The sequence below is a fragment of the Cygnus atratus genome, chromosome 18 (genome assembly GCF_013377495.2).
Source record: "Cygnus atratus isolate AKBS03 ecotype Queensland, Australia chromosome 18, CAtr_DNAZoo_HiC_assembly, whole genome shotgun sequence".
NCBI classification, from domain to species: Eukaryota; Metazoa; Chordata; class Aves; order Anseriformes; family Anatidae; genus Cygnus; species Cygnus atratus.
The window spans coordinates 3,644,754-3,665,139 of record NC_066379.1 but is presented as its reverse complement, the minus strand read 5'-3'; the positions used below and the strand labels follow the sequence as shown (position 1 = coordinate 3,665,139).

At 38.1% G+C, this 20,386-nt stretch overlaps 1 protein-coding gene across 4 annotated transcripts in view; it reads right to left on the bottom strand.

Annotated features, from left to right (window-relative positions):
* The window catches only part of B3GNTL1 (UDP-GlcNAc:betaGal beta-1,3-N-acetylglucosaminyltransferase like 1), a 124,301-nt gene that overhangs the window by 6,145 nt on the left and 97,770 nt on the right, over positions 1-20,386 (bottom strand). For all 4 annotated transcript variants that reach the window (XM_035561862.2, XM_035561861.2, XM_035561859.2 and 1 more), the window contains 3 exons: positions 13,479-13,614; positions 3,561-3,629; positions 1,300-1,374 (listed from right to left, as the gene is read on the bottom strand). In XM_035561862.2, the coding sequence (XP_035417755.1) occupies positions 1,300-1,374; positions 3,561-3,629; positions 13,479-13,614 (280 nt within the window). The remainder of the gene's footprint in view (positions 1-1,299; positions 1,375-3,560; positions 3,630-13,478; positions 13,615-20,386) is intronic.

Here is a 20,386-nt window from a genome sequence, read left to right as displayed (position 1 = left end):
TCTCTGCACTAGGGTATTTTTGCCATCAGTTTTTATGGTACCAACCTCAGTAGCAGTTGACTGCGTAATTCAATCACAAAGTGAGAAGAGTAAGGACATAAGTTGCCTGCAGTTTCTGGAGCTGCCCCCATACGAATGGCTATTGGCTTTATTACATGTGAGCTAAAAGGGAGCTGCTTCAAAGGTAGGTTTTAGAAGTAATTTCAGAAACTCTGAAAAATATTTCAAGCAGGTCAAATTCTATTTCCAATAAAATTTACTTAAAAGATACTATGGCTTACAGTGTTCATTGATCAGCAAGTAGGAAATGCTCAGTGGCAAAAAGCAGAAAATACACTGAGTCATGGACTAGAGTTTTCAGGCAAGATGTTGTATAATGGTCTCATTGTAAGGACTTCACAAATTAAATGTGCTTTATAACAGGTTGCACAGATGTTTTGTCTAGGGACTTCCACCCACCATTATATGTAGTATGAAAAATTAAATTAGTTGTAATATTACTAGCTTATCCAACAATTTATCAACCAACAGCACATGATAATGCCCTAAGGTACCTTCAGTCTGGCTTTACAACTGCAAGTTACGATCTCAGAGCTGATCGTAAAGTTGGGAGGGCTCAGTTAAGAAGGAACTGGACAAGAGGAGAGTCGGTTAATCTATCTTTGAACAGATTAGTGCAGTTTTAGAGTATCTGTGTTTATACACAACTACAAGTTTTAGTTACTTTTAGAGACCTTTTAACTGATGTTTACAACTACAGTGTATTTGCTCTTTTGCTTTATATCTTCTGTGTTATAACACTGCTGTGGTATTTTAAATATAACAGCAAAATTGCTGCCGGTTATCATCTTCTAGTTATGTTATTCAGCCAATTAAACCATTTGAAATGAGAAGGTTAGCACAGTCAAGCATGGAAGAGGCTTCAGAATTGGCAGTGCCAAACAAAATGGCTTTCAAGGCCTGATTTAAAAAACAAAGCCTTTGCCGTACATCGGACTGCAGTATTTTAGGAATAAATGAGGCCAGGTGGCCGACTGTACATCCTCATTTGTGCATATAATGTTGCTGGGCAAGAAGGTAAAACAGACCCAAGCTCCTTTACAGAAGCTTTAGCCTTCATTATTCTTAACACTACTTCTCTTAATACTGATGCTTCAACCTCCTGAAATAATCTGCACAATCAATTTCATAGAAGGACCATTCAATTAGTAAAAGCTGAAAAAGATAGTTCCAGTAAATAGAAATTAATTTTCATAAGGAGCAATTACTGATTTTGTACATACAGCTCAGGCTACTCACCAGCTTCACACAGATAATGAAAGGTGGAGTTGCTTCTCTGAAGTGACATATTGGAATTTTTGGTTTTGGTCTCTCCTGCAAGAAGAACAGTCAAACTCAGAAGCATACAGGGTTACTTGTTAGCTTAATTTTAGGAGCTACTAAAAGCTGATTCTGAGGTAGTCCAGCTTGTCACATGCTTGCACTCATTATTTTTCCAGTCATTTCAATACCCATTACTTTCTTACCACAACCTTTCAATACAGCTGCTTTTTCTCCAAAGGAAGTTATACACTATACCAGATCTAAATTAACAGCTTTCTGCTGTTGAAAGAAGATCTCACTCCTCTCTTACAGGTTATCTATCTTTTAGCCCTTTCCCCAAACAGTTCCCTCTTTGATCTGATTGCAAGTTATGCTCTTATAATAGCTTACCACATTGAAATATATATACATACACATTTACAAATACACATACATATAGATATTATTTTTGGGTGGTTAATGTTCTGCCCCTTTAATGAGCTGAATCAGCTTACTGAGCTTACAGTGCCATCAGAGAAGCATCAGAGGAGGCACAAGGCAAAAAGCAGATACAAAAGCAGAATCTTTCCCTTTAAGGGGGAGCTGTTAAATGGCTTATGCCCAAGCGGGTCTTCACCACGGATCCAAGCTGTAGAATTTTCTAAGGATTCACAACAGGTTGCAGTACAATCTCCTTTATGACTGATCTGGGTGGATGGCTATGTGTTGGGAAGACATAAGCACAGGATCTGTAACAATTATGCTGACAGTATTACTGCAGCAGTAGTTAGTGAGTCAGTATTCCCGGTCAAAATTCTCAACTCGATTGCTTTCATGCAGCTGAAAGCACTCATTAGCTTCCCAGTATAGAATTTGACTTTACAATTACGCTAGTCTAATCAGAAGCTGCATCTGAGGAGATGCCCCTCCTTTCCCCCTACCCTTCCTACAGGCCTACTCCCATCAGATACAAGGATCGTGCAACCTCAGGGTAATTTGATTCACAAGATAACTTGCTGGAAAACTTCTTATTTCAGGGTTTCTTTTCTGCCAGATCAGCTAACTGAATCAACTTATCCTTTAGCCACAAAATTGCTAGACCCAGTATAAACAAAGCAGTGGGAGTGTGTGGCTGAGGCCAGCGAGCAAAGTCAGACCACCCCTGCAGTCAGACTGGCTAAGCTACAACGTCAAATTGCGCTCTCGGAAGACTGCGCTCCCAGGACCTGACCCAATGCCCAGTGAAACAGAACTGTCTTTTCACCGACTTTTCTAGGGACTGAATCTGGGTGAAACTTTACTCCAGATCTGGGAGCTAATTGCTACTATGAAATTACTACTGCAACAAGACAACGTTTTTACTTCTTCTATATGGTTTGTTTATTGCTATCTAAATAACATTCTTCCTTCTCCACGGAATAAAACACTTCCTACAATTTTACGCTACAAAGGAGCCTATCAGTTAATGTCTTATTCAGGCACAGTATGACTACAATATACAGATAGGTTACAATTAACCACTGAAACTTTCTTTATTTTAGTTATCATTAGACTTTAGTCCATCATGAGTCAAGTTCTACTCCCACCTAAAAGACAAACTGTCAGAGAAGGCCATGCTTTACCCCATCATCAGAACACTTTCAGAGTATATTTACATGTGTCCTTCTGAGCTGACTTCAGTTAACATGAGGTACTCCTGCCTGTCTGCTTAGACCTGAAAGCTGACCTCTTTTGAAGAGACTTGCTGCCATAATGCTTTTTATTAACATAATTTTTTAACAGTAGAACATGGAGATCTGTGAAATGGTATTTCTTCCTTCTATTTTTGTCTTCAATAGGATAAGAAGTTTGCTTCAGTAACTCCTCTAACCCATGCCTACTTGTTCTTTCCTGTGGGGTCTAGAGGCATCTGTATAAAACATATTCCTGAATAATCACACTTCATGCTGATTTAATATCTTATCTGAAACAACAGTACTCAGTGAGAGTTCTTCTGTCCCCCTGCCAGATGAGGCGGTGGTATTATTCCTGTGACTAACACAGGCAGGGGCTCTGGCTCCACAGCTCGCACTCCAGTATTAATCCCCAGCTATCTAGTCTCCTAGGCAGTCAAAGCCTCCTCACCTCTAACCTCTAGTCATGTCCTCCTTACCAAAATGAGTTATTATAATATTTAAAATTTGTGATATATTCTTTCATCACATTTCCCAGAACGATTTCAGATCACAGTAATGAATGCAAAAGTACTTGTAACTAACCTCAGATTCTTCAAAAGTATAGAATCCTCTTGTTATTTTCTTTTCATCAACATCACAAAATGCAGTTACCTGGCAAAAGAGAAGCAGAACACTTTAATACCATTCTTTGCTGCCAGCAGTTATTTTGCCTGTAGCACATCCATGTATTGCTAAGGGCATGTGAATAAACACCACGAACAGAGCAATGCACCATGGTCCTCCTATGGAGCTTAAAAATATATTAAGTCCTTTCTGTGTATATTTTAATGAGATAGGCAGTGTCTGCAGTTGGCTACAAGCACATTATGGTTTTGTGAACATGAAAACAGGTGGCGTAAGTTATTGTGTAAGAGAAAATACCTATGAGATCATTTACTTCATCCTCAGTGACATGCTGAGTAAATACAAACAAACATAGACTGTTCTCCTCACTCCTAAGATTAGATAAAACAAACGTTCCTCTTTCTGTCCAGTCCCAGCACGTAACTTCCAAGGGATGCCTCCTGCACAGCAGTGCTGCACTATTGCTACAGATCCTCTGGTGATACCAGCCTCTGTTCTAGGCCATAACACACCAAGTCTGGGAATTCCTATTTTACCTCTGGAACAGCAGAATTCTTTAAATGCGAATGGGTTCTTTACACAGATACACTTAGATCGTTGTCAACATCCTTAATCGTGCGCATGGTTTGGGAGTTTGCATTTTTCAACTGAAAATTTTGGCAAATTTCTTGCTTAAATAATTAATATAGTTGCTGCTGTGTTTTGGTTATTCTTACTGTAGCTATGGAAGCATTATTTATAACCTTAGTTGCCAAATATTTCAGATTTTTTAATTTTCGTTCCTCATAAATACGCAGGCATAGTAAATGTCTGCAATCCAAAATACACAGTGTCCTCATTTTTGAACCATTAAGTTGTTAGTAACATTTCAGAAAACTTTTTAAAATAAATGTAGCAATGTTTTCCTCTGGCTAACATTGGATCTATTTCTATTGTCTACGCAGAACTTTTACACTGAAGCAGAACAGTTAAGGTATTTAAGATCTTGCAGAAATCAATTATTCTGGAGATAGCTGGAGTGCAGTTTTCCTATCTTTTTAACTTGCTGCATTAAAAATTGATTAACAACACTTAATGTTGAGAAAATTTGAAAAGCCCAACAGCTGTTTATTAATTTATTAAATTAGAGAAAGCTACAAAAGGCTGGCTTGCTTTCAGTATCTACGTACATCTCTCTCCCATTTTCCTCCTTTGATTAAGATAATTTTTGTTTACCTAAAGTGACTTCATTCTGTTTGAGCAGAGGGGAACACTGACACAAGAGCATTAGTGTCACAATGCTGAACTTGTGCATTCGTCATTGGTATTTCACTCCCAACAGACAGAACCATCTGTACAGCCCAGTGGCAAAGCTGAAGAGGAACAAAACTGGGTTCCACGTGTCTTCAGTGTGGAAAACAGAGCTAACAAACTAGAGAGCGGAGAGTGGGCAAGAACAGTCCCTGGAACTACCAGGGAATACTCCCTTAGAGGTAGACACTCATACTTGGAAAGTACACTGCTTGAAAACAGGCACCACAAGAAATAAAGAAGGGAACATTAAGGAAATATTAAATTTTCACTTTGGGGCTGTATGAGTAAATGAAGAAACAAAAGGGAATTCAGGGAAGGACCAGAAGTGCAGAGACATTGTACAAGGTCTCTGACTGATGCAGGCTAGGTTAGGCAGTAATAATCACAAACAACTCCTTCATGCACAAAGACAAAGAACTGAGATCTTTCTTATGTTTTCTTTTTTTTTTCCCCTGTGCTTGGGCCAGTTAATACACTCCACATTCCTCATTCTGTTTTCCCTGACCACCATTATAGTTTATTGTAGTTGAAAAATCAGATGGTATGGACTGTAGATGAGCAAGAACTGAGCATAATAAACTACATTCCAAGATTTCGTCTTCATGTCTTTTTTATATATACACATACACACACATCTACATGTATATAGATACTTAGGTATATGAAGGCCATCAGGCGGAAAATCTGGTATAAAGAGTGTTACTTAGCTGTTTTGTTAGTTACACCTCTCAGTCCGTTAACCACCTTGACAATCCTCTAGTACTCTGCCAAACTCAGTTCCACCAGTAATGTCTTACTGTCCTAGAAGCTGTAATAATTCTAAACAAAATTTAGCAGTTCTAAAAGGATGTGTTTTCAGTGACAACTGAGCAAAGTTTGGGGTATAAATACTGTCTGATGATAATCTTCCAATAACTGAGCCTGTATTTTCAGCTGCTTATACTCCTATAGATCATTTAAAAAAGGAAAACAACTTTTGATATAAGGTAAAGTGAAATGCTACCTACACTTTAATGTCAGTAACTGAGAATTCAGCTCTAAGATCTGTGCTGGAAAGTATTGCACTCCACACCTTCAGGATGTTATTATACACTTAACATGAAACCTTCATTGGTAGGCAGATTTCTGCTTAGCATGAATGGTGCTAGATAACCAAAAACAGATATTAACTGCAGTATTAATCTCATACTGTGCCATCACTCATACTATTATGTGTAGAAAATTACGCACTCTGTCTTGGCATGCTGAGCACCCAGCCCCACACGATCCACCACACGAAACTCCTGCTGACAGCAACCGAGTGGAAAAAATTCTCAGACAGGTAAGTCTGTGACAAACATCCCTTGGAAGACAGAACTGACTCAAACCTTTTTTGGAGTTACTACTAAGATATCCCCGCATATAATTTTCAATGGATTCAGCCAGCTTAAATCTGATATCTACAGAACTATAAAAACAGGTCTGACTTGAATGGGCAATTTTTCTGCCAGACTACACCACGTGGGTGGCCAAAATGCTAGATGACTGTTTTTCTGCCACACACTATTTATTTTCCAATTAAAGAAAATCTATGTCTGGAGATAAATACAGGACTTGCACATAGTTCTTTATCCAATAAGGAAAACTCAAGGCATCAGGCTTATATGAGCTATTTACGTTGAATTATTAGGCTTAGCCCAGAGTTGCGTATTTATTTTCTAGCATTAATGGGCTCCTATCTTGCATCTTTTATGAAGACCATCTATCCATACATGAGCTACTGTCTCCTAGGGAGGAAACTATGAATTAGAAAGCTATAAAGCAGTCTCAAGCAGTTTTCTTTTTCCTCCTCCTCGCAAAACAGCTCTTTTGCAATGCAGCTGACAATGTGACACCACTGAAACTTGCCGAATCCTCAGATCACACTTCAGTTTTAAGGAAATATTCATATGTTTACATACTTTTGCTTTAAACATCACTTTAATGACAATCTGTACAATTCCAAAACAACAACAACAAAAAAGCCTATTATTTCTCTCAGCTGAAAACTGGAAGACGGCGCTATCTATGTTACACACAAGCTACATAATGGAGTAAGGGAAAAGAAGAAATAGTTTTCTCCCTCATAAGAGAAAGTTTATATGGCCCAAAAGATAAGATATTTACTCAAATCCCTGCCAGGGGAAGACACAGTTGAGGAAGATAAAAGCCCGTCTCTGGCTGGTTCTTTTTAATAAACACAGCAGCTGTGTGCAGGGACACACAGGCTTGGACTATCAGACCTCCCTGTGGTAAAGGGAGATTAGTGGGCAGGAGATTAACCCTACTCCAAATGCACAACCTAACAAGTCACTAAGAGTGGGCTTAGAGTGCGTCTGTAATTAGCTAGCTGTTTGAACTGTGTTACTATCATACAAGATTTAATTGTTTCACACTTGGTTTGTTTACTGCCCTGTTGTCTACTGAAGGAATGTTTCCTTAAAATTCCCATTGCATTCAGATTTTCTAATGCAAAAACTGTAAGATTTTAATCAGCCTAATAATGTCCTCTTATGGTAAAGATCTTCATAGGATTTTACTCCCTCATCTTATTTTCACCTGTGATACGCCTTTAAGTCTATACTGATCATTTACAGAGAGCAAGAAAACCTAATCACAGCAAATTCTGAAGATGTGTCACAGCTGTAGGTGGAAGGGTACGAGAGGCAAGTTCTACAAGGGAGAGTGAGCATCTTAGTAGACCATGTTAGAAAAACTGGACAACTCTCTTGATACATGGTCATTTGCACATAGTATCTTCTCCTTCCTGATTGCATCAGATGGTCTCATAAAATTTATCTTTAAAGAAGACAGTCTGAAAGCTCTCTAGCAAATCTTATATGAGCAGATCTTCCCTACAGCATTCTCTTCATGTCTCCTACTGCTCACGCAGTCTTTCATGCATTTTAAACTTATAATGACCCTCCCAATTCTACTATTTATAATTCTTTCATTCATACTTGTGTAAAGCCTCGGAAGTGCATTAATATACATTTCTGCAACAGTTAAATCAATTTTGGCCATTCATGTCAAAACAAAGTACTGGAAGGCATTATAATGTAAGTTTAAATAGATACAACTAATGACAAACAGGATAAGGGACACGCAGAGCCTGGAACATCCTCAGTATGCCACAAGGGGAACCACAAAGCTAGCAAGCAGCTCTCAGACACAGTCTGAATGATTTTCAGTATCGGGGGCTGATACGCACTGAAGCTGTGCATCTCTCTAAATTACAAGCATGCATTTCATGATTCCATTTAAAAACACTACGCCATCAAAGATAGCATTATCTTCTGTCTTTACACATGTACCTACCAAAGTTACTGAAGAGAATATTCATGCCGGACTCCAACATGCAAAATTAGCCTCCAAGTATTGTATGTACAAAATTTCCCTTACTACAGACAACATACAACTGCCTTTAGACATAAGCGTGGGAACTACTTGCAAGTCTCTAATTTCTCCAGGACAGATAACTGAGTAATACCAGTAGGTTTTCAGGTATACATGCCTCACAATCCATACTGACAAAAGAGAAAGTCCAAAAAAGGCACCTTCTAGCATGGAAGCAGCAGAGAGATTTCCCTACTGTATTTCAGCATGAGGAATTACCTGTGGTCCAAAATGACAATCGAGGCTGCACTTTAGGATGCCTTATACCTAGACTAAAATGAAACTTTTAAATTTCATTTCTCCCCTTTTCTTCTGAGTGCTCTCTTAACTGGCTTTTACACTGTCAATCTATTTTTTGCTCCACAGTAAAGGTGAGTGTGATATTCTTCCCATTCGTTTCTTTGCTTTTGCATGTCCCCACTTCAGTCTCTTATACTGCCATTCATATTCTTCAGTCAAAATGTCACCAAACTTAAACATTTCTTGTTTTGTGGGTTAGCATCAAGTACATGGCTTAGTGATGTTGCTCTGGATAAACTAGAAAAAGGTAAAGAGAAACTAACATGCAACAATACAGATGGTTTTAAATGGTTAATGAGCTAGGAAAAAGGGCGAACAAAACGCTTTCTTGAAGCTTTCAAGCTTGCCAGTGGCACATAGGGTTGTCATAGAGAAACTTCATGGACTGGATGTGTACCAGTACTGTTTCCATGCCACTAATTAGCTGATGCTTATTTTGCCCTTTTCCCCTCCTTTTCTGTTAGCTACTTGAGCACTATTTTCGGCTATCGGAAATGACACAAAATGTTAATGCTGAAGTTCTCCTTTTAGCTAAAGTTTGATGGAGAATAAAAGAGCAGACAAGACAGCTCAGAAACCCTCCAGGCATATGTAGCATCCCAAAAACATTTGGTTTCCATCTTCAGCTGCAAATTATAGACAAGACGGATGTGTTTTAAACAAAAAAAGGTCTGTTTGACTTCAGTCTTGCAGAAATGCTAATACTGAACCACTGTCAACTGTGTGAATCAAGAAGGGGACAGCCAGGAAACAGAATTTCCCTAAGAATACTGAGATCCTGGTAATTAATTCATAAAAAAATGCTAGTAGTTGAGTAATTTTTTTCCCTGTTTTACTGTTTAGCAAAAATACTGAGCGTTGAATATTTGCCTGAACTCTTTGGAGACAAAGCATTATTTTACTATTCACCATACAGATGTGTAAGGGAAGAGACAGAATACAACTTAGGTGTCCTTTTCTCTTCTAACGTAGTCATAATTCAAATTCAGACTGTTTTCCAAACAGACTGAAGTAATAAGTTGTTAGTGAGTATTAACAAACAAAGACTGCTGCTTCCCAGAATTACCAAAATTTTGTTTTCTTAGAAACAATGTTGTCCAGCATGCAACATGCTCATACTTTTCAAACAGCCCACAAAAACCCAGTCAGAATAAGAAATATAATTGCTTTGTTTATGGGAATGTAAAAATACTAGAAATGTATGTTCTCTTTGTTTTATTTTTTAGGAATATGTGTCCCACACTTCATATAGGTACTTACTGACAATATAGAAAAAATCCTACTGCAATTCCACATTCCCACTGAAATCAGTCTTGTGATCTTCTAATGAGATTCTGAATCTCAGTAAAAGGATGTAGTAACAGTGAAACAGAGCAAAAGTGAAATTTTCAAGAGTCTAAACTGGCTTAAAGTATAAAACCAACTGAAATGAAATAGGACACCTTGTCATGTCACTACACTCCTGACAAAGAGTCCCTCCCCAGCTTTCCTGTAGCCCCCTTTAGGTACTAGCTACTATGAGGTCTCCCTAGAACCTTCTTTTCTCTAGGCTAAATAACCCCAGCTTTCTCAGCTTTTCTTCACAGGAGAGGTGCTCCAGCCCATTGAGCATCCTCATGGCCTTCCTCTGGCCCTGGTGAATGCCTTGGGGCCCCAGAGCTGAATGCAGGGCTCCAGGTGGGGTCTCACAAGAATGGAGTAGAGGGGGAAAATCACCTCCCTCAACCTGCTAGCTAGGTTTTGAAACTCTATTATTCTCATAATTAGCAGAGTATCTGAAAGGTTAACTCTTGTTTTTAAATCTTTAGAGATTTAACTCTTTAATGGTTGAGACAGGAAAAGCATGTCATTGTTTTTTTTAGGGCTGGAAAGGATGAAGCAACAACTATTTACCAGCTTTACTCATACAGGATTTTAGAGTCCTTGGCAAGAGTTGAGGATTAGTCCCAAAACACCTGAAGGATTTTTGAGAAAAAGTATAACATGGAGTTTAACTAACCTCTTTCTACCGTTACTAATTTAAAATAAAAACTTCTATGAATGAATTACCTGCTGCAAATTTATGAATTTATCTCCTGAAACTGCAGCAGCGTAATCCTTTGAGTAGCATTTGGAGAAGTGAGATGTTGGAATGTCTTTATACAGTCTTCTGCCAGTGACTTACTATGAAACCTCAGGGTAACATTTAATCTTTATTTCTGTCTGAGGTGTATAGGCTTGGGATTTCGCTTTCAGAAAAGTTAGGAAGTTACAATGGCAATATTATAATTATAACAAGCCTGAACACTAACATAAAACAAATTAAAAGTGTTTTCATCGCTACAGACAATACTCATTTCATCAGAAGTTAGCTATCCAAAGGATAGAACCCTAATCTCTTTTACGATGATTTGAGTCACTTTCTGAAGCTATTTATCTTTGTTGGTTGTCAAGAAAACCTTTGAATACTTCAGATAACGTGCCAGACTTACTGCATAGAGTTTAATTACTCTATACAAGTTAAGGGTCAGGCCATGACTACGTTTAAGCAGCAGTTTTTTGCAGCACACTGACAAAATGAGTCATATTTGGCATGTGTAACTGCAACTGGCATGTAAGCTTGCTAAACGTATCTGGTGTAATATCCAGTAATTAATGAGTTAATGTTCAATGCAATATTACGATATCAAACTAAAACATTCTGGAATATGTGTAATTATAACCTTGACAGAAGCAAAATAGTATCATGGCCTGCAACATTGCCAAAGCAAACGTTATCTAAAGGTCAGCTGGAAAGAATGTCAAATTCATTTAATTAGAACCACACTGTCAGTTCTAGCAAACTGAGGAATTACGGTTGTTCCTCACTGAAGGAGAGGTAAGTTTGGTTCTTCAGCAGCTAAACAGCACAAAAAAAAAATTATTTTTCTCTTGCCCTTTTAATCATCTCTCTATCTTCAAATTATCATTGTGTTTGCTGAACAGGATGTGAGATCCTAAATGAGTCATCTACTAAAGTAGGTGGCAAAAGTAACCCAAAGCTAGAGAGTTGTTCTATCTTAATGTCAATCTCTGTTTTGGCTTGGCACAAAAAACAATACGTAAGACAGTGAGACACTGCTAAAAAACAATCTAAAACAATCTAGTCTGTTTTCTCCTTAACATCTCATAAATCACTACTTGCACAGCATTAGCAGATAGGCTACCATCTCTTCCCATAGAATTTATTTCCTAATTCTTATAATTTAATAGACAGAAAAGTACAACGGTTGTTAGTAAATCAGAAGAGTTCACAAAGTACTCTGCAAGCTAATAGCAAAATAGAATGTTTTGATAAACACACCACCACCACCCCCTGTCATGTACACATTGCACTGCATGACCAAGATAACTCAAAACATTTAATGGACAGTTCTGTTCTCTTTGAATAAAGTAACTGATTGTAGACACACAGCATTTCATCTTACTTCCTACAGTTCGTCATAAAACAGCTCGGGTTGGAAGGGACCTTAAAGATCACCCAGTTCCAACCCCCTGCTGTGGGCATGGACACCACCCACTAGTTCAGGTTGCTCAGGGCCTCATCTAACCTGGTCCTGAACACCTCTGGGGATGGGGCATCCATGGCTTCTCTGGGCAACCAGCTCCAGTGCCTCACCACCCTCTGAGTGGAGAATTTCCTCCTAACCTCTCATCTAAACCTCCCTTCTCTTAGTTTAAAACCTTCCCCCTCATCCTGTCATTACCTGACTGAGCAAAGAGCTGCTCTCCATCTTTTTTATAAGCCCCCTTTAGGTACTGAAAAGAACTTAAGTACAGTTCACCCACTCCCACATGATGGCAATGAGAAAAGGATGGCACTGGAATATCAAGCTGGAAATTCACGTTCAATTCCTGTGTTGTATGTTTCCTGTGCAAGTGTTTCCCATTTTTATTCAGTAATTTCAACTATGGGTATACAAATTTCCTCTATTTTCTTTTTACATGTGTGTGGTCTGTCTGCAAGCATATAAATCAAGTTTTTATATATATATTTGTCATTCTGTCCTCCCATCCATATTTTTAAGAAAGGAAAACACATTTGGTAATAAAATTAATGTTCTGTGGCTCTTTATAAGAAACAGCCATTTGACATCAGCCCTAATGCCTTTATCTAACAAAAAAGCTATTGCACAAAAGAAAATGCTATAAAATTAAGGTATTTAAACTCTCAGACAAACCTCTCCTGAGAAATATCCCCCATCACCAACTCTAGGTGACCTCCATGTTTTCAATTGATTGTAAACTGGATTACTCACGTACAACAGTCTACTCGCCTGTTTCCCCCATACCCCACCCCTATTTTTAAACAATCAAGCTTTTCAAAAGTGAGTTGAAGTCTAATTCTCATCATAATACAAACCAGATTGCTCAGCATCTGACAGGGACCTATGCAGTATCCACTCAGGAACCGGGCCAATATAATACATGTATGAATAATCCTAGACAAAGTAGTCTAGTATTATACCATCCAAATAAATAGTTACTCAATTCACCTGGGGTACTTGGCTACTGCAATGGTTAATTACACAACAGCAGCCATAAGCAGTGCTATGGTGTGTCTAAGCTATTACTGCACTTAGTCACCAGCAAGCAGGAACAAGAGTGCTTATGCTGCACTACATAGACACCATCCACTCTGGATAATGTAATACAGCATTTTAAAAGAAGAAATATGTTAAGAATATTGTGTGTGGTGTTTTTTTTCCAATTTATATTTATCATCATCTAGTACTTTGGATTTGTAATATTCTATGACAATGTTGCTACATTATGTTGGAAGAAGCAAGGAGGCATATGAGGGAGAAGAAAACAATTTTGTACAGATTTTACCTACCCTTAATGGCTTACCTTTTTCCGAGTAGCTGGTGACAAGCTTCTGTAGAGCTTCTTCCCTTGCTTGCCAGCATTCCAAATGGTGAAAGATGTCCAGGAGCTCAGGACTCTGTCTTCAAGAAACCTGACTCGGTGATTCCAGATGGTTTCCCTAAAGAATTAGAAAAAGGGTTGGGTTAGACCCTTTAAAACTTTTATCGTATACATACATACATACTCATACACACATAAACCTGACCAAAACGATTCACACAATACAAAAATCATACCAAAAACATTATACTAGCACTTTCCCAGGGAAATGTCTAACTGTTGTCAGAAAAAGAGAAATTCTGTGCAAGTTCTTAAACAAAAATCATCATGATAGATCTTCAGTCATAGCTACACCACTGTTATTTTCAAGAATCTTAATAGAAAATTACAAGATGAAAAACTGTGGCTATGGTAATCAAATTTAATACTGACAATTTCGACTGCCCACCAATACAGTGTTTGCCCATAACCCATCACCGCATGAACTGCTCTATAACCTGCAGTAGTGCATACAGGGCAAGACATCTCCTAAACCCAAGATGAACTCTTCATGTTCCACCTGCCCATACATTCATTCTCCTTTGTTACTGCAAAGTTCAAATCTCACAAAGTCAGTACTCCAGTACCCAAATATACATCCCAATACTGCAAGGAAAGTCCATTTACATTGTGGCATTCAGGCCAGGTCTCCAAAAAGTCAGTTTTCAAAGCCCAGGCAGACACTGGAACGACAACAAATAATTACGGAACTGCAAAGTTGCACACAGCACTGAAACTATCAGCTGTAACACACAATTCAACACTTGTGTGCACACACTTGACCAAATAAGAGTGATTTCATTTTGAAATCTCCGAAGTATTATTCAGCAATGATACGAATAACTGACTCTGCCTTCTTCTGGAGATCACCTGTATAAGAATCAAAAAGCAGTGGATTTTTTTTTAATTTCTTTTTTAAAGTGCTATGCCTCATGAAATGCCTTAAAATATGCTTTAGAAAAGAGCAAGCTGGCAAACATCTGTGTCCAATTACACCGTTACATCTTCATATTTGTAATAAGTTCCACAATATAACTTAAGCCAAGTGGTTGAGGTAAACAACGGTGAGACTAATGCCAACTGATGAACCACATGGCATTGCAACCAGTAATAAGGGAACAGGTAACATCCTTAAATAAAAGACTGGCTGGGATCTTCAACAGGTTCAAGATACCTTCTCGACAAGAGAAGACAACTTCAAGGGAAGCATTTCATCCCAACTGATTGAATTAGGACAGTTTGACAACTATAACATTTTTTTTTCTTTTGTGCACATGTCCTATCACTTTTAAACCTGTATGTATTTGAAAACCTATCCCCACCATATAACGTAATATTTAAGACTACATAATTTACAATTGTTTAAAGAAAGCCACCTGCTGTTAAGAACTTCTGTTTAATGTTCAGGGTTCACAAAATATTCATTAACTAAGAACTTATCTGATACTTAATAAACAGCATTCTAGATACATTGATTTCCTCAATTTATGGCTTGACAGATAAATCTCTCTAATCTACATCTCTTGAACAAGACATATTGAGTTGAAAATTTCTTTTGTACGAAATTCAGAAAGCCATCTTAATCTCCTGTCCCTTCTGAAAACATTTCTTCAGATAGGTTTTTCCACTTACTTTATCAAGGCAGAACACAGTACACTTTATAACAATTGTTAAGAGTTGTTCTACAAATTGTAATGCATCCTGTGGAAAATGTACGCTGTTTAAAAAAATCAATCCTGCTAGATTATGCTTTTATGAATGGTTTTTCTTTGAAATTAATTAAAGCATTAAGAGAAAAATGCTGGCAATTTTCCTGTGAGACCCTATAGCTGCCTATGGTTTTATTTGCCTTGGGATGCACATATTTTTCCTACCAATATACCTTCTTCACAATTTAACTTTGAGCCCCACAGTCTTCCAACAATATTGAGTTTGTATAGAATTTACACATCAAAATTCTCCACATTCTTCTGCTTTAAATAGGGCTTCTGATTCGTGGGTCAGCACAGGTTATCACAGGGCAGCTACAGTAAGCTGTAACCCCAGCTGTCTGCCTGACCAGGGGTATCTCTGGTCTCCACAAGCACCTCATCACATGGAAAACCAAACTCCACTCACATTTCCTTGCTAGTAAGGATTTAAACTGTCCAAGTGGGCAAAGAGTCAGGAAGAGGAGCTGCACAGCTCTGCAGTCATTCTCACCGGTGGATCAGACTGCTCCCTTTGCTGCAGTCCTGATTATCCTTAATCCTGTGTGCATTACACTCATTTTGGTTCTCTTACAAACCTGTGCATACATTAGTATGATCACTAGAGATGTATGATGATCTGACATTATAGTAACATCTGACTTTTATGAAACATTTTCAATTTTTTTCCTTTTTGTAATGGATTACCAAATTCCAGAAAGCCTGTAATAGATGTGAATTTATTGTTCCAAATCATTCCTATGAAGCATACGTCTGAGGTATAAAATTTGAGGTTATTGAGGTTACTAGGTAGCCTAATTTGTTCCCAGAAGTTGGTTAGCAAACTTTTCTAATATTTTAACAACAGGAATTTTGTGTTTTCATTTGTGTCGTTCCTGCACAGCCCTGAGTTATGGTTTGAAAAACATCAAACCCTCGTAGCACTGAGACATACGGACTCTTTCTGGGATTCTGAGTTAGCTCTGGAGAGCCCACTTCACCTCAGCATGAGATTTTTGAGCACAGTCAAATCCTTACATGGTTGCTTAGCACTTCATCACTGATTGTGGTGTGATAACTTGGAAAGAACATCACACACAAACAGATGAACCCAAGAAGAATTAGCTACTCCATATAAATTTTCTGCACTGTTTTGAAGACTACGGCTGTGCACCAGCACTTCCACTAATGGAAGAAAAAAAAAATTGGATTTAATTGCAAATCTCTTCTAATGCAACCACAAGCTGCATTCCTGCTGCAAAACTTTAGCTGCTGCTGGCATCCTCTGACACTTGCCTTTTTCCATGTTCATTAGAGCATACTATATTCCCAGAAGGAAAATTCAAGGAAAGAAATATGAAGGTCAAGTATTCTTCCACGATCACATTACTGAAAATCCTAGAGCTTCTGCTAGCTTCTAAAAAGTAAGATTATTGCTTTACATGGAAATGGAAAGGTTTTAATACTGAAACATGCCTTCAGAAGAAGAGCACTACTATATTCCAGAGGTACTTCAGAATCTGTCCTGTTGACTTGAGTGACAGTCAAGTTTCTTTCCCTCCTGAGCTTAACAAAGTCAAGAAAGTTGAGGAAAAAATAGGCAACCTTACACGGCATAAAAAGCACTATCAAGTAACTTTCAGTTGTGGGCCAAACCTTCTAAAGATAGAGCTACTGCAGAGAAGCTAGACAGGGCAATAGAGAGCTCAGAAAGCCACCAGCAACAGAGCAAGGTCAGGAAGAACCCAGCAAGACTCAACCTACTAAGCACTGTCTGGCTACAAGCTAGGAAAAATAAATGAAATTAAGTCAATTAAAATATTGAATTAAATAGGTGTTACTGCCCGAGAGACGACTAGTGACTGCATTGACTGCATTTTCAAAGGCTCTACGGTCTGCAAGGTTGCTGGGAAGAAGCCTTCAGTCAGATGTTTCTGTGCATTGACTCTCACCAGCCTATTGCATTCCAGCTGAAAAGCAAGAACATTTATGATCATAATACACCAAGGTATTTTTTAAAATATCAAAAACTGGACAAACTAATTTTTGGGGTTTAAAGATTTCACGGATCAGAAATAAGTCATGCTCTGATGTGATACTCACACATCAACTATTTTACCATCTTGGAAGCAAAATAGAATATATACAACTGAATAAAATAATTTAAAAAATCAATAATTATAAAGCAACCTATATATTAAATACCAGTTTAGTTTAATATACAGAAAACTGTATTGTACTCTTTAATTTTCAGCGCAGAAACAGCAGAGTTCCCCAAAAAAGTCTCCAGAATAGGGAACCTGAGATCCACAGCAATCTATATCCAGGCACACAGAAAATATTACTATTTCTCATGGAGATGTCCCAGCACATTCAGAATCGGTTGCTTCCAGACAATGAATTTGCCTTCTATATGATTGGTGCCTCTATTCCACAGATGTTCCTACAGAGGTAAAATCCAAGCAGTCCACATCTCGCTGTTGGTGAGTATCCATAAATTTCAGCCTGAAGCCGACTTACTGACCCCATCTTATATATGAATGTACACAGAGTTATTGCAAGTGTGGGGCGTAAACAACCAAGGGAAATGCACTCGGAAATAAAAAGATGTGAAACTCATTAAACTCAAAATAAACTGGATCTCCATTTGAATACAAGAATATTGTTAGACAGCTTCATTTAATTGCAAAAAAATGGATTTCTTACATGAGTATTTTGGGTTGTGTAAATGAGGCCAATATATACAGCAATTGTGAATTTTTCTAGCACCATTTATGAGACATTCTTATGAAGACACATCATTGAAGAATGTCTACTATAATCCTAAACAGAAAATGCTCACAAAAAAAAATAAAAATCACATCCCCATATTCTGTGTGCCCTTTTAATGAAAATGTTAGGATATATCAAATGCTTTGCGATCTTGAGTTACAACCTTGAAATTCTTTAAAACACTGCAAGCCCAGATGGTCATACAGATATGGAATTGAGGCATTTGTATTTGAGCTTTAATTGCAGCGACAACTACAGACTTAATCTTTGTGAAAACTTGCGCTGCCTGAACAGCAGAGCTCACATGTTGAAGCAAAAGGTAGCTTATGGAGTGTCAAAAGAGAGAGTTTCAGTTATCCCCTTTAGGTTTCTGGTTCACCCAGTTTGCCACATTTTTGGATGCTTCCAGAATAGATAACTGGGATTCCTGCCTCGAGGGGTAAGGGAATGCCATTTTCCCATCATTTCAGAGGCAGTGCAGGTGCAGCAGATGGGAACTGTAGCAACGTGCAAAGGATGATTAAAGAAAATGCCTGAAACAATCTAGAAGTTGTACAAAGCACTTCTCAGAGATGATTCTCACAGCTTTCAGATTTTGCATTATTACATATTCATAGCCAACAGCAAAAACTAGAAGGTATTATTATTCTGCACCATCCCAAAACAAGGCTGCTTTTTCCTACCACATCAGAAAGCATTAAAGGTAATACTTCGCCTTTAGTATCATTTCCTAGCCTGTATTCAGTTAACGAAGATTTTCCTCAGCCAGAAGGTGTGACACAAACTCTTCTGATTACAGAAGTTGGTACCCATATCCTAATACTCCTCCTTGACCCAAATGCTTGAAGTACACTGTTTTTTACCCATTTCTTTAATTTTCTTTACACTTTTTTTTTTCCTTCACAAAAGAAAGGTTAGAAGTATACATTTTTCAAACTTGGAAAGCCATTCTTGAGTCTTCACATTTGCCATGGCCCCTCAACCCTCCTCAGTTATGCAGTCTGGAAGGAAGAAGAGGAGCCAAAATTCTGCAGGAGCAAACTGCGGGTATTCATGCTGTGGGTGAGAATGACTACGAAGTATGCTCCTCAGTCCCAAGCAGTTATTACCATACCATCCACCCAAGTAATATAACAATGGAGCTCTGTTAAAATGTGTGCTGACCTACTGACTGAATACAGGAGTCAAGAAACATCTGCTCTATTCCTATTTTGAAATGAAAGATAATGTGACAATAAAAGCTATATGATTTAATGTCTGAGCTCTGTTAAACCTCGCCATAATGCTCGACTCCCTCTCCCTCCTTCCCCCCAGTGAGGCTACGTAAGTGAATCAGCAGAACAAAGACAGATGTACAAGTACTTGTGAAATATAAAAATACAAACCCAATATCCTAAGCAGTACTGATATTTTAGGCATTGATTACCATCCAAAGTGATACTATAAATCAGACTTTCCTACATACATTGCTCCCACATGCTACTCAGGTAACACTAGATAGGAAGAACTATTCAAGTGACCAGCCTCTTCCAGTGGTTTTCTATTCATGGCAGGATAATAGAGTTTTATACTATAGGTGAATCTCACCTGATAGATAATCCAGAGATGGAAGAACAAAGAACTTTCCAATCACGGTGAGAGCTGAAAGAACAGATTCTTTATAGCTAGCTGTTTTCAGCTAGCTTCGCATGCAAAATTCATGGTCCTTATAATCCACAAGAAATTCAGAAATGAATCTCATTTGAACTTTGACCATACTGGTGAATAAACTGATTTTTTTTGTCATTGTTGCTCTGTTGAACTTCACGTGAACTTATTAATTGCTGGACTATATCGTCCCACTGAGTTATTACATTTACACTGTTAATAGGTTCTATTAATGTCTGAGTTCATCTTCAGGTCGTGGGTCATTAACTGAGGCATGGTTTGCATTGTGGCCTATTTTTCATGAAAGGCTTATTAAGAAAGACGGAGACTATCAATGTTAATGCCATTTGCTTTTCAAGAATCTAATGAGGTCATTAGTTTCTATGCTTAATTGAAGTGCCAAATGCAGACATAGATGATAAAAATGCAGTTGACCTCATCTTTACTGCAGTTGTACAGGAATATGTTATGCTATTCCTCACTCCTGCCTATTCTGGGACGCATATGTTTTTGCAGGAAATGAAGCAGGCATTCCTATGCTCATCAGTGATACAAGACCCATGCCTCCGAGTACCTCTAAAACAACCAAATGTGTGTCTCATAGTAAGTGCCTGTTCTCTTTCGCTTAAATGACACTGGAAGCTTCTTGTGCCTGAAACCAGATGGTTTTAATAGATTACGTAATTTGGGGTATTTCTGCAGAATGAGCTTTTACAATATTATACTCATTCCGAATACACAGCA